The sequence below is a fragment of the Mustelus asterias genome, chromosome 13 (assembly GCF_964213995.1).
Source record: "Mustelus asterias chromosome 13, sMusAst1.hap1.1, whole genome shotgun sequence".
Taxonomy (NCBI): domain Eukaryota; kingdom Metazoa; phylum Chordata; class Chondrichthyes; order Carcharhiniformes; family Triakidae; genus Mustelus; species Mustelus asterias.
The window spans coordinates 25,525,139-25,548,555 of record NC_135813.1 but is presented as its reverse complement, the minus strand read 5'-3'; the positions used below and the strand labels follow the sequence as shown (position 1 = coordinate 25,548,555).

Genomic DNA, 23,417 nt, shown 5'->3' with positions numbered 1-23,417 from the left:
TGACAAAATATTTAGGCTTACCCTCAGTTGTATAAAAACAGAAAGTCTAAGTATGTATTAGAGTGGAATAGGGAACAATGATCGCATGTAATAAAATGGTTTTGGAGTTCTGGTCAAGTCAACGCTAGTTTGATAATGTTTGAACAAAACACTTTCTGTCTGTTAAACAGAAGAGACTGGAGCCAAGTGTTCTGAAACATTTGTTCTCAGCAATTGAAGGAAGTGTCATTCAGTAAAGTTACTAAATTGTTGTTGTGAGTTTGATTGTCTACTGTCCAAAACTATAAGCCTCTACCTTTCGAACACCATCATTCACATCTGTGTTCATTATTCTCTCTTTCCCTACTGTCCGGCTCCCCTTTAAATCTACACTCATCTCTCTCCTCAAAAAATGAATGCCCGATCCCTCAGTACTTGCAAATTTTCACCCATCTCCAACCTCCCTTTCCTTTCCAAAATCCGTCAGTGTTATCATCTCCCAGATCCATGCCCATCTTTCTCAGAACTGGTTGCTTAAATTCCTCCAAAATGGTTTCCACTCATCCCACCCACATTCTACCCTTAGTAAGCTTGAGGTCATACGAAACGCTGCTGTCTGTGTCTTTACTTGTACCAAGTCTCCTTCATTCATCACCCACGTGTGATGATTAAAATTATTTGTTTCGGGACAAGCAATGCCTGGATTTTAAGATCCTCACATTGGTTTTCAAATCCTTCCATGGCCTCACTCCTCCCCATTGCTGTAATCTGCTCCAGCCTCATAACTGTATTCATCTAATTCTGGCCTCTCGAAGACCTATGATTTTAATCAGTCTACCAGTGGTGGCTATGCCTTCAGCAGCCTCAGCCCTGAGCCCTGGAATGCCCTCCTTAACCTCTGCACCTTTTTCCTTTAGGGTACCCCTTAAACCCAACCTGACCAAGAATTTGGCTTCTGCCCTAATATAAGTGTGGATTTGTGTCAAGTCTTGCTTTATAATGTTGATCAAGTACTTTGGAATGGTTTACTATGTTAAAAAGTGTTGTGTTGAATTTGCTGGACTGAGAGACACGGGGTGGCTAAATTATACCTCAGAGTGGGGGAAATCTATAAATCAGCCAGGATTCCAGCTCCTGATTGCTATCCAGTGAGACTTGTTGGAAAGCCTATTCATTTAATTTAAAGAACAAGATTGACTTCAAAAGGGAGCCCCTCTCGCTCCAAAAGCCAGCCATTGTTCATTCTTCTGTTGATATAAGAATGGGCACCTGAAAGATATAGCGGAGTGGATGAAATGAATTTTCCAGAATTATTTTCTTCTTCATTGGCACCTGAATTGCTATGTACATGAGATGAAGCATTGGCAGCTTCTTTGGATAATAAAAACTTGTATTAACAGGGCAACTTTAATGCAGAAAATATTCCATTGTGATTCACAGGAGTCTAACACAAAAACCACCATCAAACCAAAAGGAGAATCAAAACTATGGCTAAATGTTTGGCTGAAGAGCTAAGTGTTAAGGAGAATCGCAGAGGTTTTAAGAAATTCTAGAACTTAAGGTCTAGACAGATAAAGACACAGCTACTGATGGTGGGGAGAAGGGAGTTGGGGGCTGAACAAATCCAGAGTTAGACCAACATAGCGTTGGATGTTGAGGGATAGCCAGAAAGGGAAATGCAAGAATGAGTTTTACAATTGAGGCATTGGTGAACCAGCAGCTGATATATGTCAACAAGTGCAAGGGTAATGGGGGGAGCTCAGGTTTATGAACTGTGAAAGTTGGGACGCTAGCCAGAACTTTGGAATAATGAACTCTGGAATTAACAGGTATCAGGTACATTTTTAAAGACAAGATCTCTGCTCAATTATGTACATCTTTAGGGGATCAAACCTGGAGGAGTAACTATAATTCATAGTACAAAATTATGTATTGCTGAAAAAAAAAAGTCAAAGCTTTTTGTCCTGAACTTATCAGGATACTTCACAAAATACCAATATTGGGGGGGGGGGGGGGGGGGGGGGGGGGAGAAGAAAACAATTTATACTGTACAAGAATGCTGATTGGTTTGCAAGTGGTCTCTGATTGTAGAAACATTGTCATAGGAATGTACAAGTTGATGGTAACTTACAGATAACCCGTCAAGCATGGTTGGAAATTTAAACCAGGTAGTTTGACCCTGATTAGTAAGGCTTTGCCCTGAGGAATGAGTCAGGTGAATGACTGTCAATTATTTTGTTCAGCTGAAACAGGCGTAATGCGTATACATGTTGTTCCTGTCAACAAAGAACAGGGTTGTGTGGACATATAGCTTCCAGGATACCCAAATTCACCACAGAGCCCGACTGACGACCTTAAATTGGTTGTCAGCATAATTGTGACAGATTTGGCAAATGTTATCCGATTGCTGAGTCACATCTAATGCTCAACATTGTTTTGAGTTTTGAGCTGGGTTAGGTAAAATCTGTACTTTACCCATTGCAAACAGTGGAAGGGACATGCGATTTGATACAATCTACCAGTCTTTGGGATATACAGTCTGTGACGTTAGTTTACCTTTAAGAGATGTATTTTTAAAATCATGATCTCTGCAGCTCTGTCAGTGTTTCTCAGCTCACAGCCTTAGCTGATGTCATTATGGCACTGGGAGAGCTCCCAGATGCCTTTTTATTGCTCAAGTGGCTTGAAAAGGAGTTGCTTGTTTTTACTTTGGGGATTTTTTTATAACTCTGCATTGTTAGGAGGGAAACAAAAACTGGTTGGCAGGTCAGGTGACAGAAGTTCTTTCATTTTCAGTTGAGCTACAGGTGAGTTTGAGGAGGGACAGCAAGCTAAAAAGTGTTTTCTCTCTCTCCCTGTTGCCTTGGAAATTCTGCTGGTTATCTGAAAACAAGGTCTTGCCTTCCTGCAGGAAAGATTCTGCGGTTGGTGGCTTGACCAGAGTCTCTCCTTGGGGTTCTGAGAAGCTGTTCAGAGTGAATCCAGAGGACTACAAATTTCAACCAAAGGACTCCATTGCCAATATCACGGGCATTAGACTTTGCTGTGTTGAACTTGTTTAAAGGGTTTTGTCTATGGAAGGATTTGGTTGGAACATCTTCGATATATTCATTAAGGGTTATGCATTATGGTGGTTGTTGTGTTTGTAATTGATAAAAGTTCTTGCTAATTTTCTTACTATACATGTTAACCATATTCTTAAATTTTGTTTGATAAAAGCTCCCTAGTGGGTCATTTAAATCATACTTGAAGTGAAACTATCATGCTTATCCTAGCCAAATTGAAGATGCAAAACATATGACTCAGGTGGGCTCCATACAACACTTGAGTTTCTAACCTGAACGACAGGCCTACATACCAAGCATCACACCGGCACTGAAATTCATTTCCACATTGGTCATTTGTGTGTCCTCTCAACAAGTCTTTTCAATTTGATGGCAGCATCCGGTTACATTAATTGGCTGTCATTCATTGGATCAATACATCAAAACGTTACCTACCGCTAAAGTGCTCGAAGAGCCGCAGTGGTTAGGTTACTTTCCCTGCACAGTTTAGTGATGGTCAGCCTGCTAACACTCACCATCAAGGGTCACACCTCAATCCGCCAATGCAATTGCACCACAATAAAGTTAAATTCTTTCAAATGAGAACAAAAGGAAAAAGAAAAATTGGCTACGGGGGCAAATACAAAACCATAAACTACTTTTCATATCAGTGTATAACACTCATTTAATAAAACAAGGTCAGTGCACTTGATCAGAGAAATCTTGGGACAGATGCTGAAAACCTACTTTAGGGAGTGCTCAAATTATAGTAAAGGAACAGACAGACAATCTGATCATGTCACTTTTTTATTAGATTAGGAGACAATGGAAAAAGAAGTACATTTCTTTTCCTTTGTAATTGGAACTATTAAAAATACAATGCGTTCACAGGAAGCAAAATTACAAAAGTTGCAATGTTAGACATTACATGATAACTATCCATTATTTGGGACATTTTAAACTCAATATACAGTTACACCTTCAGAATTACAAATGCTAAGCACACAAATAATAACTCTTTAAAACTGCCTATAAAATCTGATAGTTACCATGCTATTGAGGCACCTCAACACAAACGTTTATTGGAAATTTGGTGCTTATTTAAACTTCATGCAAATAATGCAACTTAACATGAACAATCATGCTTCACAGTATAACTAACAGAAATTATTTTTGCACATAGATATATTAAAGATTCAAGTTTAGGAAGAATGCAAATTATTTGCATTTATACGAAGCAAAGCAAAAGTCCACAAAGCAAACGGATTACAAATTTACAGCATTGCATGAAAGATTTGGGAAACTACATAGAGGGACCAGGGAGGTACAAATAAAAGTGATTCACGGTGTCCCCTCAACTGCTTAGTCTTAGCAGTGGAAGTGACTAACAGTTATGGGGAGATCCGGATCTCTAAGAATTTATCAGAAAAAGTGCTTTATCTGTAACATTCTGGTACAATTACAAAGAACTGAAACCCTCATGAAATAGCAGGAAAGCAGATTATTTTGTTAGAAAGTTTATCAAAGTCAAACTTGGAAGAAAAATAGAATACAAAGGAAATGATATACAGTGCTACAATATATCTCCTTCAGTAGATATACTTAGGTGTCCAGAAACTAAGCATGCCGTTAGATTTTCATTATTTGCAATCATCAGTATGAATCTAATTGCATATTTAGCATAGCTTCAACAAATGCATAGCTTGACTTTAGAGTTTGTTGCAAGGAACATTTACCATATCATCTCAGAACCACTCCAAAGCAAATAGTTTCTACAGTAAACACATTGGAATGTTTCACACTGTTCTCATATTAGTAACCGCTGATATTGGCGGGCCTGCTGCGTACATGAATAAAAATGGAATAGTATGCAAAATTACAGGACCATGGTCAGAGGCAAAAGATAACCTGGGCAAGAACAAAACCTATGCTGACCTGATTAATGTACATTGCTGAGGGAGAGTTTGTGTAAAGATTAAAAACAAGCACCACCTCAGATCAGTAGTCCACATAATAACTTAGGTAGTGGTAGCTGTCCACTTTCTAAAAAGAGTAATTTACTTTGAATGTGCTCTAAAAATAAACTAAGCCTCCATGATGACCACCCTGAACCAGTAAATTATATGGTATCAGCTCTTTGTCACTAGTCAACATCCAGATCACTATCGTCACTACGAGACACCGAAGCACTCTGAATGGATGTGGGTGACACCACATCTTTCTCTGGCAATACACCATACTCGCGCAAAAATGCCTCTAAATCCACTGCAAAGAAGTCATATCCAAGTTGGTCAGTGATGCGCACAAAGTTGCCAATCAAATCTCCACATTTGTAGACCAGCAGAGCAGGTAAAGCATTACCAGTGAATCTGGCACTGGCTCCAATCACAGAACTGCGGACTTTGCAGAATTTCACAACTGGATATTCTGTTGCCAGACAAATCAGACATCCATTCATGGCTTCACATCCAGGATGGTCATCTTCATAGATATGCACCATTATGAGTGTATTCTTTTCCTCTTTGTCGATTGTGTCCAGGAAGGCTTGTGAACTGTCCAGTTCATAGATCTCTTCAAAATGCTTTCCACTATACAGATGTTCCCTCATCTCCTCCATTCGCTGCTTCCTGTACTGCTCCAAAAACTCTTCATCATCCTTCTCATGCAACATGTTGCATTCTTTCATCGTCATCTACAGCATAAAATTCAACAAAAGATTAGATTTGAACGTGTACACTGCTAAACAAATTTCTCATTAATTTTAGTTACTTTAAATTAGTTCATGGGACAAGGGCATCACTGGCTGGGCCAGCATTCATTGCCTGTCCCCAAGTACTCTTGAGGGGGCAGTTAAGAATCAACCACATTGCTGTGGGTATGGAGTCAAACGTAGGCCAGACCAGGTAAGGACGGCTGATTTCCTTCCCTAAACAATGTTAGTACACCAGGTGGGTTTTTTTGACAATGTCTTCATGATCATTAGACTCTTAATTTCAGATTTTTATTGAATTCAAATTCCATCATCTGCACTGGCCAGATTCGAACCAGAGTCCCCCAGACTCTGGGTCTCTGGATTATTAGTCCAGTGACAATACCACTATGCCACTGCCTCCCCTTCTTTATCTGATTCTAACAGCATTAGCATTGATGTTCAGAACTAATACCTACAGTACACGCAAAGAACTTTAAAATTAAAAAAATTGATGGTGAAAAATCTCTCTTGCCACTGAATACATTTTACTTTAGTCAAGTTAATCTAAAATTAAAAGTGGAATGATCTAATAAAACTGGGGACTTTCAGTTTGTAATCAGTTTTCTGCAAAGTGATCTTCTATAATTAGTGTTTCATTTTGGCAAAATTTCTGAATATTTAAGCTTCAGAGCCTCCATCCAATTCTATTTGTTGTGTTTGATGTTTCCACAGCCCATGTGCTCCCTCGTGGACAGGTTACACATCACAATATTAACCTTTCCATTGATTTTGTCCTGGAGTACTCTCTGCTTCTGCTGGTCTTTCTCTTCATCCAAATGAGACCTACAACTCATTGAGAGTTTCTTGATGAGTCTCCGCACCTCCCGGCGCTGCTCTGCACGCTGCTCTGTTTCGAGCTGCTTGAACCGACGCCAGTCATTTATCACTCCTTTAGGGCCTGCACAAAGAGGAATGAACACAACGGCGATTAACAAAAATAAAAGCATCCACTGGACTGCAAGCATGAGGCAAATGTTACAGAGCGTACCTTTCATAATCTGTGAAATGTGCGGAAAAGGTGTAATGTACGTTCCATATGTTCAATGTGTCTTCATTATTACAGGAGGTTAATGAATCCTTTTCACAAGTAGCTTTGAAAATTCATTTTGGCTTAATATCTAATTGAAGTCCATTACAAATTATAATACAAGCATGTTTTAAAGAACTCCCCAGTTGTCCATTTCATTAATTTGTAAATTTATTCTCTCTTTTCAAAATAAACTCAGCCTCATGCACTTCAATGAGATACACTGAACTACAGTGGTATCCAGTAATGACATGTTTTTGTTGATATCTATTTATTATTTGATTATGGACTCAAGAGGTACACAGAAACACTCAAAATGAATGTGTATTTTAAAACATGCTACATTTAATCAAACACAAAACAACCGTACAATGTTTCTGATGAATAATGCAAAATCTGGTTTGACTATGGACAGAAGGTGTTCATACTGGCATATGGTATTAACTTATCAAATTCTATATCAATAAGTTATGGCACAGGAAGAATCTCATGAGTTTCAATGCTATGTGCGACAACCTTTTTTATTTTGTATCATGAGCGGCACGGTGGCACAGTGGTTAGCACTGCTGCCTCACGGCACCAGAGACCTGGATTAGATTCCCAGCTTGGGTCACTGTCTGTGTGGAGTTTGCATGTTCTCCCCGTGTCTGCATGGGTTTCCTTCAATTTCCTCCCACAGTCTGAAAGACGTGCTGGTTAGGTGCATTGACCCGAACAGGTGCCGGAGTGTGGCGGCTAGGGGAATTTCACAGTAACTTTATTGTAGTATTACTTGTGACTAATAAACAAACTTTACTATTTACAATAAAACTTGTGGCCAGCTTCAACTGCAGAGTTTGACAACTTAAAGAATCCCGTTTGATCAACATGAATCTGAGGTATTGCTGCAGAATTTTATTTTAAAAGTAATGTTACGTCTCAGTGTGCAGTTCAATCCTACCTTTTTGTGTTATTCTATTTATCAGAGGTAGAGACCAGCTTAAGGAGGTACTCTCCGAATTAGCCTTACGATTTAGAGCTACAGAAGCTGTGATGAGACTACTGCATCTTTTAAAGGAATGTTTGAAGCAGAGGAAGATACAGAACTTAAAGAAAGCAAAGAGGTCCCCATGTTTGAATACACACAAGGTTCCCGTACTCCCCTCCATCTTCAGTCACTAACCAATCAGGAATGATATTCTTTGTAATATCACCCATGGCACGTTATCTTTCCTCGACCTTCCAGTGGCTTCTGCCACTTTCCATCTGTGTCCTCCTCCAACACCTCTCTCCTGTTGTTCAGCTCTGTGGGGCCTTTGCTGCTTCCAGTTTTAACCATTGCATCATCACCATAGCTTTTCTACCAACAGTTTCTCTTCCCATTCCTGCATTGCCACCTGCAGAATCCCAGATTGATCATTGACACAAATCCTTTCCTCATTTGTAATCTGCCCCTTGATGACACCATTTGCAGATGTGGTCCCAGGTTCTGTTTATAAACAAATAACATCTACTTCCCCACAAACTTCCCAATTTTTTGACCCCTCCAATGCTGCTCTATTACTGTTAGGGTAAAGATCAGACACTCCAAGGTACAGTATGAAGCTAGACTAGACTTCAATAAATTTCTATTTCTAGTGCAAAGATAAGGGGGCGGGGGGGAGGGGGGAAGGAGGAGGAGGAGGAGGAGGAAGAGAGAGAATTCTCCCATCCCACTGCGCTACTTTTGTAGCGTAGCAGGCCGGGAGACTCAAGCGGAGGCCATTTACTGGGCTCCCCGCCGGGTGCCACGGCCTCTGTGATTCTCCAGCAGTTGGCTTTCTGGCGCCGTCAGCTCCACACCAGACAATTACGCAAACGACAATTAAAATGTATTTTACATTTCATTAGCGGGCCCAGGACTGAAGTCTCTGGGTCCGATAGCGTCTCCATCACTGCCAGGAGTGTTTCACTCCAGCAGGGTTTACTATAGTGGGGATCTCGCAGCCCAGCCCCGCTGGAGTGAAGGACGACAATCGAGGGCCCTCTCAAGGGTCAGTGGTGAGGGGTGCCCCTTGGGCACTGCCAGCTCCCCCCTGGAACTGCCCAAGGGGCAATGTGCCAATACCCAGGGGGCATCTAACGCTATGCTGCCGGCCTGTCCAGTGGGAACAGGCCCCGCCCATAGCTTTTTGGAGTGACTCATGCTAGTGCTGTCTGCAATGCAGCGTGGGAGATTCATTTTGAAACTCATGCTGAAAAAACCAGCCTGATTTACTCCAGTTTTTAGGCAAATTCAACACTTCGAATTTTTTTGGGAGCATTTCCCCCCCAAGATGTTTCACACTGGCTGTGATTCTATTGACAAACTAAGACTCTTATCAAAATGAACTTTATTTAAGGACAGAAAATTACGCGCTAAATTCATCTACAAAGCACTAGCAGAGATAAATGGAGTAAATTCAAATTCGCTTCCTTTAAGTGGGAGACAGGTGGCAAAAGATTTCTACTTTATGCAGCAAAATCATACACATTGTGTATATTCACGCTTACCACTTTAATACAATTAGTGAATGGAGAAAATTTTAGCCTAGAAATTTAACAACCTGTTTTAAATAATTACTGAAAGAGTGACAATCACGATTAAGTACTTTACTGAATATAATGGCATCAAATCTGGTATCACCAATTGTTGGCGTTTAATCTTGCCGTAGGAGAAAACAATGTTTGAAATGCTTAAAAATGAGCCCCTGAACCAAAACGTCTGAAATATATTATGATAGCTAACATTTCCTGCTTTCCGCTGAAAGTACCTGTGTTAACGGCACTACGTTCCCGGACTTCTGCGCCCACAGAAATTCCTGGACTTTTGACGGTCTTTTGTTCATTCTCATCACGATCACTGTCTTCATCCTCACTGCTGCTGTAATAGTACTGGAGCTTTTCTCCAAGGATCTTATCGTCCAATGTAGTCATTGCAACCAGTGATTCAGTCCAAGATTAACTAGGAGAGAATATCGAGAGATTAGACCACTGTATTAATATAATTTAGATACAAGTGCGTTAGAAAATTGCTATTCTTCTTAACACCTGCCTGATATACCAATAGGTTGTTTCAACATCCAAAGTCAGAAGGTACTATGAACACACATGGAAATCATAGAAAATTTACAATATGGTACCATTCAGCCCACAGGGTCCACGCTGACAAAGAGTCACCAGCTTAAACCCACTTTCCTGCATGAATTCTGCAGCTCTGCCTGTCATTGCCTGAGTAGACATCCAAGTACTTTTTATACATAGTGGAAGTTTCTGCCTCGTTCACGTAATTCAGTATACAAGTTTTCAGTCTCTACCACATTTTGGGTGAAGAATACTTTCCTCATCTTCACTCTAATCCTTCGACCAATTACTTTAGATCTGGTTTTTGACCCCTTTAAAGGTAAGCAGACCATCCCTATTTACTCTCAAAAGTCCTTCATAATTTTACACCCTTCAATTAAGTCAACCTCCAGCCTCTGCCCCAAGAGAAATAACGCCAGCCTATCTAATTTTTCTTCTTGCTAAAATGTTCCCGTCCTGGCTAAATCGTAGTAAATAATATGGTAAGTACACCAAAGCGTACAGCTAAATAACACTCACACCAACAGAATGTGCTTTAAATAAAATATCTGTTCTTCTGCTAGCACACTTTTAAGTAGAATCCAACAGAAAGTAGAAAAGTTATGATATAGTGGCCAAGCATGGAATGGGTGCAGTTTTATGAGATCACGGCTAATAGAAGATGTGCCTCGTAACCAAGTTTTGCATTTGCTGGTTATGCTTCTGCAAGATTCCCAAAGGAATTGACAAATCTATTTACCTAAAACACGGAGGCGAGGGTAAATACAATGGCAATTAAAGCACAGCACCTGGTTGTGAACTCACTTTCCCACTGTTCTCGCCTGAAAACGAAGTCCAATCAAGATACACCAAAACTGGGATCTGCCTGACCAATGCAGTCTATAGGCCTTTTCTTTTTATTTCACAAATATTTGAAAATTCAAGCATCAATATAGTTTACCCATCTTAAAAGCAGCTCACCACTAAACTCTTGTTGCAACACTAAATATTTCATAACACAAACTGAAGGCAGGAAATCTGCCACGTAAATTATTAATGCAATTTGGTGCCACGGGATAGAGGTGCCATGGGATAGAGCTTCTGACTGGCTGTGCTTTATTTTTGATGCAATTCATTCGAGATCAGCATACTTCATGCCACGGGAGTGTCAATGATCAGGGTAGCAAATAAGGTTCAACCGAGGCACACCTGATGCAATTTGTTAAAGTCATCGTGGCCTTTTGGCTAAGGTGAAGTGTTAGATGAAGCCCAGGATGGGTGCAATGCCTCATCTGGTCAGCCTGGGTCTTGTTGGTCCTTCTCATGGGGACCATGAATTGGATTCAATTTGAATTTGGCATTTTTAGATGGAATAAGAATTAATGAAAAATAAAAATGCAGGATTTTAAGTGCAAGTTACATTCAGTGCAAACTGATTTTCTATAATCTTTTGCACTTGTTAAAAAAAACCATGTTAGAAGAAGACTCCACCCACTAAACCGAGCATGCCCCCTGGATGATTTGATCACCATTGCAAGTTGCTGCAAATTCCAGCATTTGAGGCATTCAAGAAGCTTCTAAAAATTCAGATTCCTTTTGGGTGCCAGATAGTCCCAGGCATGCTCCAAGTTCTAAAGTGTTTAAATTTACTATGAAACTGACTACTGTACCACAATGTAACTTGCAAATTGCTCTATAGTTTTAAAAAGTCATTTTCACTCATTTAAAACAAGGTTACTCACACTCCACAGAGGGTGGATTGATGCTGATTAAAAATGTTTATTTTCCATGGCAAACCCATTTCAATTGTTATTAAATCTCATCAAGTTACCACTCAAATCAAGTAGTATTTTTGAAGCTTTGTCGGCTTGGGTTGTTTGCTCTGAAGCAGAGAAGACTGAAGGGTGATCTGATCGATGTGTACAAAATTATGAGAGACTTGGACATAGTGGATAAGGAGCAACTGTTCCCCTTAGTTGAAGGGTCAGTCACGACGGACATAGATTCAAGGTGAGGGGCAAGAGGTTCGGGGGGGAGAAATGTGAGAAAACGTTTTACCCAGAGGGTGGTGACAGTCTGGAATGTGCTGTCTGGGAGGGTGGTAGAGGCAGGTTGCCTCACATCCTTTAAAAAGTATCTGGATGAGAACTTGGCACATCATAACATTCAGGGCTATGGACCAAGTGCTGGCAGATGGGATTAGCTGGGAGTTCGGTGTCTAATGTGTCGGTGTGGACTTGATGGGCTGAAGGGCCTCTGCTGTGCTGTGTGATTCTATGATTCTTAGTAATAACTTGATTTTAAAAGAGATGAATACCTAATTGCATCAGTTCATGGCAGATTTTACATTTGGCAATATGCAAATGAATTGTAATAGGAATTCGAAACAAAACACTGCTTAAAAGGAGTTCAAATCCCAAGTTAAACCCAGAGTGGATAATCATGACTATCGACTGTCTCACATCCGAGCTCACATGTTAAATATATACGTATGATTTCAGTTTCACATTTTCGCAATGCAATTCATCCAAAGGCTTTCAGATAAAGGGTGATGCATTTAGGTCAGAACAAGTAATGCCATTTTTGATGATTGACAGGGGTTATGTAAAAAAATAAACCCTTTATTCACATACTCAAACAGGATTTTGCCATTTTTTCCCCCTCTGCCAGTTGGCACTTATGTTCACACCATGTAGGATGAACAGACTCAAATCAGGAGCCATCTGGCACTTAATAATCTGTACCACACTAGGTGATGCATTTATCCTGACTAGTCCTGGTACTCTGTTCTATGTGCAGGGTTCATTACAGCACAGTGAACAACAGCCACAGCTCTCCACTATACAGGCATCATTTGTGATTTCAGACATACAAAAGCTATTACACTTAATAAACATGTTCATATTTGTAAAAGTTCAGTTTTTAACTACATCTAGAATTGCATATTCACAATTTATTATGGAAATATAATAATGCCGTTAGAATAGATACTGAATTATATCTCTGCTCCCTAGTCCAATTATTCCCCATCCTCTAACCCCCAATTCATGGCATCATCCTTTGTTAAGTGGGAGCACATTTACAACTGAGTCAGAAGATCATGGGGTTTAAACTCACTACACACACTGCCAGAGGTATCATTTGGATAAGACATTAATGGGAGATTCTCTCTGCTCTCAGAGGGAGATCCTTTGGCAGTACTGGACGAAGAGCAGAGAGTTATTTTGCTATCCAGCCAACATTATCCGTCAATTAAAATATCATTAACGTAGATAATCTGGTCACTTAAGTCACTTGTTTACAGGTCTGTGTTGTGCACAAACTACCACATTTCCTAGTGACTAGGTTTTAAAGGTAAATAATTTCTGAGCGCAAGCTCAACCATATTAGATGTGGGGTGGGAAGCTGTGAGGCGGGAAGCTGTGAGGCAAACGATCATGTCTGGAGACTCAGAGTCCTCTGAATAATGCTGACACTGAATGGCTAAAACCAACCACTTAGAATACAAACTATAAAATAAGGGAATAAAGTCTTTTGGATTTTACTCTAATCTTTTTCTACAGTTATGCAGCTTCTAATAGATGACTTGCTTTTCAAATGGAAGACCCTTATTAACTCTTAACTATTGCTCTGTCTGCAACAGGCAAGGATACAAATAAACAAAGTAGCAGGAGTGACCACTCAGCCCCTCAAGCCTGCTCCGCCATTCAAAAAGGTCTTGATTGATCTGACTATAATCTACACGTTCCCACCTACTTCTGATAATCTTTCACTTCCTTGTTAATCAATAATCTATCTAGCTCTGCCTTAAAAATATTCAAAGGTTCTGCTGCCACTGCCTTTTGAGGAAGAGAGTTTGGAAGACTCAAAAATTCTCCTCATCTCTGTCTTAAGTGAGCGACCCTTATTTTTAAACTGTGACCCCAGTTCTAGATTCTCCCACAAGAGGAAACATCCACCCCACATCCACCTTGTCAATACCCCTCAGGATTTTAAAGATTCCAATCAAATCACCCCTTACTTACCAAAACTCCAGTGGATACAAACCTCCCCAACCTTTCCTCATAAGGCAACCCGTTTATTCCTGCTATTAGTCTAGCAAACCCTTTCTGAACTGCTTCTAACACATTTATATCGTTCCTTAAATGAGACCAATACTGTACACAATACTCCAGATGTGATCTTACAACTGAAGCATAGCCTCCCCACTTTTCTAACCAATTCTATTAGCTTTCTTAATTACATGGTATATCTGCACACTAATACTTTATGATTCATGCTGCAGAACATTCTGATTCTCCCTGCCGAAATGGACTATTTCCCATATTCCCACGTTATATTCCATTTGCAAAATCTTTGCCCACCTGCTTAACCTATGCCACTTTATAGCCTCATGCTTTCTTCACAACTTACTTTTCTACCTAACTTTGTAGCGTCAGCAAATTTAACAACAATACTCTCTGTCCCTTCATCCAAATCAATTGTAAAAATGTAAACAATTGAGGCCCCAGCACCGATCTCTGCTGCATACCATCCTGTTAGCTAGCCACTTCTATCTGCCACTTCCCAGGTTAACAGGCGAAACAGGTCAAAAACGTGACTGAAAATTACAAAGATGTCTGAATATATAGCTAATAAAATGCTTACAGCACTACATCACTACCACTTGAAGAGCTACCAGTTTCAGAAGGTACAGCAACATCTGTTCAATGTACATCAGTATAGTACCTTTAGTGGAAAAAGCTTCACAGCACACAGCAAAAGGAAGGATGTACCTCTATCATTCAAATGATAAAACCTCAGATGAACATACACTAACCTAACAATCCAACCCGTCCAAACACAAAACCATCAAAAAAGCTTTCTTCCTGTACCAAGCGTAACAAGTGCATTACGAATCTCAAACTGTATACAGCAGTTAGCCATCTAATCTAATACTGGTCAAAAAGTACTCTTTTAAAAGAAAGTCCACAAACAGCAAACATTTTAGATCTTTTCTATAGTACCTGGTCAAAAACAATAAAAGCCATTTCTTACCTGTCCTCAGGTGCCACCACACTGATAGCTCAGTGAAATCAGAAGCAAAGCAAGAAAGACGGAAGTAACTTCCTGACAGCCAATCACAAAACAACCTGGTTAGGAGTCAACTGAGCAACCACATGAGCTAACCGTTTTTTTCTCAAATCTATAAGACTCTAATTGGAGCACCAATGACAAAAACACATGACTGCTCACATCCTATAAATAAAACATTTCCAGCTTTTGTTTTGATGGAAAATATTTAAATACAGATGTGCACACATCTGTAATAGATGCAGTGAACCTGTCCATGAGTAACGTGATGCAAATCAATGGGCTTGAGCTCAATTTGAAACACTCAATGCTTAAATACAGCCATAAACAAATGTTTACTAAAAAAAGCTTCTCTTTACACAAAGCACCTGCAAACCTTTGTTGGGACTATAATGAAGGTGAACTATATAAAAAATAATAAATCTCAGCATACATTTCAGTGTTAATGTAGGTCTTGTTCCAAACACTTAAAACAGAAGATACAGTAATATCAGATAACTAGGTAAACATGCAGCAAGCTGAAAACCTATTTGCTCTCAATGTGTATAGTAATCCTAGAAGATGGTTTATAATCTTAAATTGCCATCTTAGAGGAGTCAATTCCACAGCTAAATGTACACAGCAGAAATTCCTGAAGTACACACAAGCCTTTAACTTCAGGAATATAGAAATATGGACACAGCTATCCTGTGTTCATCTTTACTGACCTACTACCTATCAATGAAGCTGGAAGGCTAAGAACGATGTCAAAAGGAAATACAAAGGTTCCTGAATTTATTCATTCATCCAGCATTGACAACACGTTCATCTCCTTGCATGAAAACAGATTGGCTTCCACTATGAAATGTACAATGATTTGGAATACATTAAAAGATTGAAATTGTTATATGTTTGGATTAAAGGCTGTCCCAGCCTTTAACTCACCATGGGGTTAAATTCAAGCTGTACACAACAGCTGGTGCAGTCGCTTTTACGACTAGTGGGATTGAGGGACAATCCTACAGCTTGGCAGATATATTTGTATCAGTAGACCGATTACCCCAAAACCAAAATACTGAGAAATAATGCAAATATAATGATGCTCAGGTGGGGGGAAAAAGGCAAATGATTTGCAGCCCTAATATCACAGAACAACTTTTTAAAAGCATGCTCCACAAAACTTTAAGATGGGAGCAACACTAAAGAAACTAGACAAGAAGGAAAACTCCAATTGCATTTCTTAAGCTTGACTTATAATGAAAGTTAGCAAATATTTTCAATTCCTCTGTCCATTACTTCAACAGTGGTATTAACAAATTTATTTTAAAGTTCGACATTAAAATATCAGAGGTGTTTCAAATACACACTAGTTTTCACATAGCATGTTTCTGAAGTCTGGTTTCCTCTCTTGCTGTCCGTATTAAGTTTTCTCAAAACCCCACGAGGACACTGGCACAGTTCAATATAAAACAGCAGAAACTCTGGAAATGTTCAAAATGAAGTTACGAGCGGTATGGCGGCACAGTGGTTAGCACTGCTGCCTCACAGCATCAAGGACTCTGGTTTGATTCCCGGCTTGGGTCACTGTCTGTGTGGAGTTTGTGCGTTCTCCCCGTGTCTGCATGGGTTTCCTCTGGGTGCTCCGGTTTCCTCCCACACTCCAAAGATGTGCAGGTTAGGGGACTGGCCATGCTAAATTGGCCCTTAGTGTCAGGGGGACTAGCTAGGGTAAATGCATAGGGTTATGGGGATAGGACTTGGGTGGGATTGTAGTCAGTGCAGACTCGATGGGCCGAATGGCCTCCTTCTGCACTGTAGGATTCTATGAAATCTATGACAGCATTTTCAAAATGTATCAACTTGGGATGCACTTGGGGAGAGATTATGGTTTAAATTTGGCAGAATGAGATTAAAGAATTGCAGCGTAAACCCTTCCATCAAATAAACCATATCCTAAGATGGGTGGGTAGGATTAAAAACAGCCTGGCCAAAGTAAGGTGAGTGAGCTCATCTGGAATTTTACAACACAGCAGAATTGTAAGCAGTCAAAACAATAAAAAGACATACAATCTACCTAGAAATCCTCACACATATGAATTAATTTTCCTCAAACTAAGAGAATGATGGAAGTAAATGATACATTTATGCTGACAATTAGGATAACTTGTCAGTTGATGGTTTGAGTGTTAACTGTAACGCCTGACCACCGATGACACATACAGGAGAACCTGGGAAAACAAGCTTTCAAATGTAAATAGTCATTTCCTCTCAAGTGACAATTACAACCCTAATCTTGTGCCACATTAATTAAAAACAATAAAACGATAAATAGACATCCCAATTACCGAGAAAAATTGCATAAAGGTTAAGTAACAAAAAAATCTTGAATTATAGAACTTAATACACAGTAAAAAGAATCAAAACACAAAATCTCTCTGGGAGTGTTGTTGAGGGTGTGGAGCACTTCAGGGTACATCCAAACCCCATGTGTCTTGCAAACTTGTGACATGTTGAATGTTATTCATGCAATCAAGAAAAACTTAATGAGGATACTTGTTTATCGTTTCAAAGACACAGTGCAACTTTTTAAAAAAAATATTCAAATATGTCTTGAATTCCTTCCCTTCCTGCACCGAACGCACCTATCTCTACACTATTTTAATTTTTGATTATTCAATTAATTTGTAATCATAGAACTAACATTCTAAAGGAAAATTCTAAACTTAGTGTTTTTTTTAAGGCAAAGGAGACATTTTCCGTTTATCCTGAAGTCAATAAGCTTTCTGTTCAGCTCCTTTGCAATCTAAAACATGTAAATTTAATTTCTGCTAACTAGTCTTATCGTGACATAGGAGTGACATTTACAAGCAATTTCACTTCACACCAAAGAACGAAGCAAGTTTCCCTGGAGGAAAGCACTTCACACTGACATCATATTTGCAGTGTAAATGCTACCTTAAATTGGGAAGTGCGCCCTCATTTAATGGAGTGACCAAACAAGTTAATCAAAAATACAGTCAAGCCAAATTTCTGTACACCCACCTGGAGCTAGTCTAACACCAGTACCTACTTTGACAGCAGTGAGTGGGAAGGTGTTATGCCGACTTCTCCTGATAAGTCATTTTGCAGTTTAAAAAAATGAATTGTCCAATTTTTTGAAATTAAAACATCAGATACATGGTTACAGTGGTTAGCACTGCTGCCACACAGCACCAGGAACCCAGATTCAATTCCGAGTGACTGTGGGGATTTTGCCTGTTATTGTTGTGTCTGCATGGGTTTTCTACGAGTGCTCCGGTTTCTTCTCTCACTACAAAGATGTGTAGATTAGGTTGATTGGTCCTTAGTGTCAGGGCGGCAAGCAGCGTAAATATGTGGGGTTACAGGTTAGGGCCTGGGTATGATTGTTGTCGGTGCAGATCTGATGGGCTGAATGGCCTCCTTCTGCACTATAGGGATTCTATTATGTTGCAGAAAAGTGGAAACTTAGATAAAAAGATCAAACTATCAGATATTATGAATTAAGCAATTTTGAATTTGGAGAGAGTATGCTATCTTGGCCCAAATGCAACACCCTTGTTAGTACAGTTATTTGCATGTGTACTTCAAACATTTACAGTGTCATTTAGCAGCATTCTATTGCCAAGTAATTTTTTTATTAGTGAAGTGACAAGAAGATATCGGCTTTGAAAAACATAAGTTCAGAACATTGATCACTGCTTTAGGAACCTAGGAGCAGCGGTAGGCCATTTAGCCCACTGAGCCTACTCCGCCATTCAATAAGGTCATGGCTGATTTGGCTGTGGTCTCAATTCCACTTTCCTATCTGTTCCCCCACGGCCCCTACCTCCCTTTCCATCAAATACCTGTCTAACTCTTCCTTGAAGAAATTCAATGACCTACTGCGTTATAAGGGAGAGAATGCCACATAGGAATTGCCCTCCAAGAGAAAAAAATGCTCACCTCCATCTTAAAAAAAAAAAGGAGGCCTCTTTATTGTTAAATTGTGTCCCCTAGTTCTAGTCTCCCCCACGAGTGGAAAAATACACCCAGTACCTTTTAGTCTGTTTTATGTAAAGCAAATGCAGCTTAGGTTGATTGGCCATGCTAAATTGCCCTCGTGTCCCAAGACATGTAGGCTAGCCACGGTACAAGATTAGACCATAGAATCCTATAGTGCAGAAGGAGGCCATTCAGCCCATCGAATCTGCACCAACCACAATCCCACCCAGGCCCTATCCCCATAACCACATGCATTTACCGTAACCAGCCCCCCTGACACTAAGGAGCAATTTAGCATGGCCAATCAACCTAACCCGCACATCTTTGGATTGTGGGAGGAAATCGGAGCACCCGGAGGAAACTCACGCAGACACAGGGAGAATGTGCAAACTCCACACAGACAGTGACCCAAGCCGGAAATTGAACACGGGTCCCTGGCGCTGCAAGGCAAACCACTGTGCCACCATGCTGCCCCGGGAGACCTTGATAATTATATTTATCTAGGTTGCCCCAGCCACTTATGATAAATATCCAGAACACAAGTATTTCCTTATAAATTGCAATCCTACTGCATATTTTGCATTGATGCAACTCAAATGCAAAATCTACAGTACGACTGATTCACCTATACAAAATGAATAGAGACAGAACTGAGCCAAGCTGCTGTTCACCAACACTGCGCCTTTCACTCTTGAACTGGTCTGAAGCGCAACCAGCAAAACACACAAGACCATAAGAAATAGGAACAGGAGTAGGCCATTCAGCCCCTCGAGCCTGCTCCACCATTCAATAGGATCATGGTAGATCCGACATTCCTCACGCCCTTTCCCTGTAACCCTTGATCCTCTTACTGATCAAAAACCAACCTATCTCAGCCTTAAATATGCGCCAGAACTCTGCACCCAGAGCGCTCTGTGGCAAGGAGTTTCAAAGACTCAGAAAATAATTCCTCCTCGTCTGACTTAAATTGGCACCCCTTTTTCTGAGACTATGCCATCTGGTCCTAGACTTTCCCATGAGGAGAAACATCCTCTTAGCATTTACCCTGTCAACCCCCTTGAGTATCAAATATGTTTCAATGAGATCACCTCTCATTCTAAATTCCAATGGGTAGAGTCCCAACCTGTTTAACCTTTCCTCATAAGACAATCCCTTCATACCGGGGATCATCCTAGCGAACCGTCTCTGAACTGTTTACAATGAAATAATATCTTTCCTTAAATAAAGGAACCAAAACTGCTCACAATACTCCAAATGTGGTCTCACCAGTACCTTGTACAGTTGCAGCAGGACTTCCCTACTCTTATACGCCAACCCTCTTGAAATAAAAGCCAACTCCCTGAATACCTGTTGCACCCGTGTGCTAGCTGTGTTTCATGCACAAGTACTCCATAGTCCCTTTGTGTTGCAGCTTTCTGCAGTTTTTCTCCATTTAAATAATACTGTTCTTTTGCTCTCCATTCTAAAACGATCAACATCACATATTATATTCAATTTGCCAACCTTCTGCCCACTTAACCAATCAATATCTCTTTGTAAACTGTTTGTCCCCCTCTCGCAACTTGCCTTTCCGCCTATTTGTGTCATCTGCAAATTTGCAGTACATTCGCTTCCTTCCTCCATGTCATTTACATACATTGCAAAAAGTTGCAGTCCCAGCACTGATCTCTGTGGAACCCCACTGGTTACAGGTCGCCAACCTAAAAAAGAACCCCTTACCCCCACTCGTTGTTTCCTGCCCATTAGCCAATTCTCTATCCATGCCAATATACTACCTCCAACACCATGGGCTCTTATTTTATGACTTAACCTTTTGTGAGGTACCTTGCTGAATGCCTTCTGGAAATCCAAATACAACACATCTAATGGTTACCCTCCAAGATGTCCTCAAAAAACTCTAATAAATTAGGCAGACACAATTTCCCTTTCACGTCCTCCATTAGGTTTGGTAGTGATGTCAGATTTAAGGTTCTGGGCAAGAGGCAGGGGAGACGTGAGCAAGAACTTTTTTTAATGCAGTGTGTGGTTATGACCCGGTATTTGCTGCCTACCTGAAGAGTGAAAGCAAAGAGGATCAATGATTTCAAATGGAAATTAGAGGGACACTTGAGGGAAATAAACTTGCAGGGTTACAGGTATAGAGTGGGGGAATGTGACTGGTGGATTGCTCCACAGAGAATAGTAGGGACTTGATGGGCCAAATGGCCCCTTTAATGCCATAATGACTGAGCCCCAACAGAAAGTGCATTGATGTGCTGCAGATGTATTCGAGTTTTGCTCTCATGCTTTACTGGATCCAACAATATATTATTTCCTCACCACACTACATTAAGAAGATAGGCTGGGGAGTAACAGCTGGAGGTTATAGGGGTCGGTTTATTCCAGTTTCAACAAGGTCTTAGGTTGTCAGCTGGTGCTTCAACTAATCTAATAAACAACAAGCAACAAAAACAAAACATTATCTTGTATCCAGAGAATACTATAGTTAGTACCATAACAGAATTATATTAGTTTCTACAGTAAGGTCATTCTTTCTGGTTATATAACTAGATTTACTGCCTGTCACTCAAGTGCAAAAACAAATGTGAGAATGAGGTGGTTAGAGGAAGAAGTCAGATCATGGTTGAATTCATAATTTAGCTGGCAGTAAAGTGCTTTGGGCTGTCCTGAGATTATTAATGACACTACACAAATTAAAGTATTTCCTTTCATCTCTCTATCCCTCACTATTTCTCATCTTGTTATCCTTCCTCCCAATTATTCTCTCCACCATGCTCCATGTTGGTTCGCATTAAAGGGTCTATTTAAAAATCACACAAAAGTTGAACATTTTTCCACAAGTCTGTCAGCATGAATAGCAAAACTGGCAGATATTATTCTCCTTGGAGCAAAGGAGGTTGAGGACAGATTTGATGCAGATGGAAAGATTAAGTTTAGATAAGGTGGACAAAGAAAATTGGTTCCCTTGAGCTGATGGCACAAAAACTAGAGGACACAGATATAAGTTTTTCGGCAAGAGATGGGGGGGCGGGGGGGGGGGGGGAGAAAGAACTTGCTTTACACAGCAAGAGGCAATGACTGGGAACCCTCTGCCTACAAAATGCTGGCAGCAGAGGCGGTCAACAATTTTGAAAAGGAAATTGCACAGACACTTGTGGGGAAATAAACTTGCAGATCTACAGGGATAGACAAGGAAACAGGATTGACTACAATGTGCTGAGGGAGCCAGAATGGGCTAGATGGGTCAAATGTCCTCCTTTAATGCACAATGTCCGCATACAGTTGGTTGAGTGAGCCAGTAATGAGACTTCAGGTCAGAAGACAATGAGCTGAAGTTAGGAACCTTCATCCAAGTCTCTTGGTGTCCCAATTTACATGGTAGAAATTTCTAGATGGTCCACATTAAAAAAAAGACACAAGTAAACCCATCGATATCCTCGTTATGGGGGGGGGGGGGGTCCTGCTTATTACTATTGCAGAGTAATAACAATACGTGGGAGGATGAGCAAGGGAATGAGCATTCAGAATGAAAGTTGCTCCCAAAGGGTCCCCCCTGCGGAGTTCTGACCAAACATCCCAGATCCAAAATAGGGCTGGGGGGGGGGGGGGGGGTGCTGACCCTGTCCATTCACCCCAGCCGGGGCCTATAGGCAGAGCGGACCCCCAAAATCAGGGGCCTTGTCCAGAAAGGCTTCTTCCTCGCCTCGCCTCACCCGCGCCAGCTTACTGTGCGGGTACCCCAAGATGGCGGCGGCTACTGCCCCTCCCGGCCCCATTTTAACCGCCAACTTACCGCCCGAACTCCCGCTCGCCGCTCGTCCCCCGCCGCCGATTGTGACGTCCACTGACTGACATCCCGCTGCGGCCAATCGCCGCAATGGAACGTCGCCGCTAAGCCCCACCCCCGGCCTCCCCTTCAACCAATCAGACGCAGAGCTGGGTCCTGTCCTTGACGTCATCGGATCCCTCTCACGGAGGGGAGGAGGGGGCGGGACCACACAGCTCCAAGGCTGATTGAGCAACTGGACACACTGAACATTATTTAGATGTATAGGCAGACCACACCAGCTTTGTGTGCACAATATTGGATCATTTTTACTTGATTCAAATTGATTTATTATTGGGTGGCACAGTGGGCACAGTGGTTAGCACTGCTAACCTCACAAGCACAGTAAGAAGTTTAACAACACCAGGTTAAAGTCCAACAGGTTTATTTGGTAGCAAATACCACCAGCTTTCGGAGCGCTGCCCCTTCGTCAGGTGGAGTGGAGAAATGCTCACAAGCAGGGCATACAGAGACACAAACTCAATTTACAGAATAATGATTGGAATGCAGTCTTTACAGATAGTCAAGTCTTAAAGGTACAAACAATGTGAATGGAGGGAGCATTAAGCACAGGTCAAAGAGATGTGTATTGTCTCCAGACAGGACAGCCAGTGAGATTCTGCAAGTCCAGACAAGCTGTGGGAGTTTCAGATAGTGTGACATGAACCCAAGATC

At 40.9% G+C, this 23,417-nt stretch overlaps 1 protein-coding gene across 2 annotated transcripts; it reads right to left on the bottom strand.

Moving 5' to 3' along the window:
• Positions 1-3,819: 3,819 nt before the first annotated feature.
• Positions 3,820-22,775, bottom strand: pdcl (phosducin-like). Of its 2 annotated transcripts, XM_078226576.1 has the most exons (5): positions 22,710-22,766; positions 21,236-21,343; positions 9,574-9,764; positions 6,492-6,673; positions 3,820-5,715 (listed from the first exon to the last, which is right to left on the bottom strand). In XM_078226576.1, the coding sequence occupies exons 3-5, from the start codon at positions 9,734-9,736 to the stop codon at positions 5,167-5,169; spliced, it is 894 nt and encodes a 297-aa protein (XP_078082702.1). In that variant the 5' UTR covers positions 9,737-9,764; positions 21,236-21,343; positions 22,710-22,766; the 3' UTR covers positions 3,820-5,166. The 2 variants fall into 2 exon arrangements, with proteins under 2 accessions (XP_078082702.1, XP_078082701.1); XM_078226575.1 differs by lacking the exon at positions 21,236-21,343 and having other exon boundaries at positions 22,710-22,775.
• Between the last annotated feature and the right edge of the window lie 642 nt (positions 22,776-23,417).

Excerpts from the sequence above, each read along its gene's own strand:
- pdcl (XM_078226575.1), bottom strand. The coding sequence starts at position 9,736 with ATGACTACATTGGACGATAAGATCCTTGGAGAAAAGCTCCAGTACTAT. Across the intron at positions 6,674-9,573 it reads ACGTAGTGCCGTTAACACAG|GCCCTAAAGGAGTGATAAAT; the intron begins GTACTTTCAGCG and ends CTCTTTGTGCAG. Across the intron at positions 5,716-6,491 it reads AGGACAAAATCAATGGAAAG|ATGACGATGAAAGAATGCAA; the intron begins GTTAATATTGTG and ends TTTATGCTGTAG.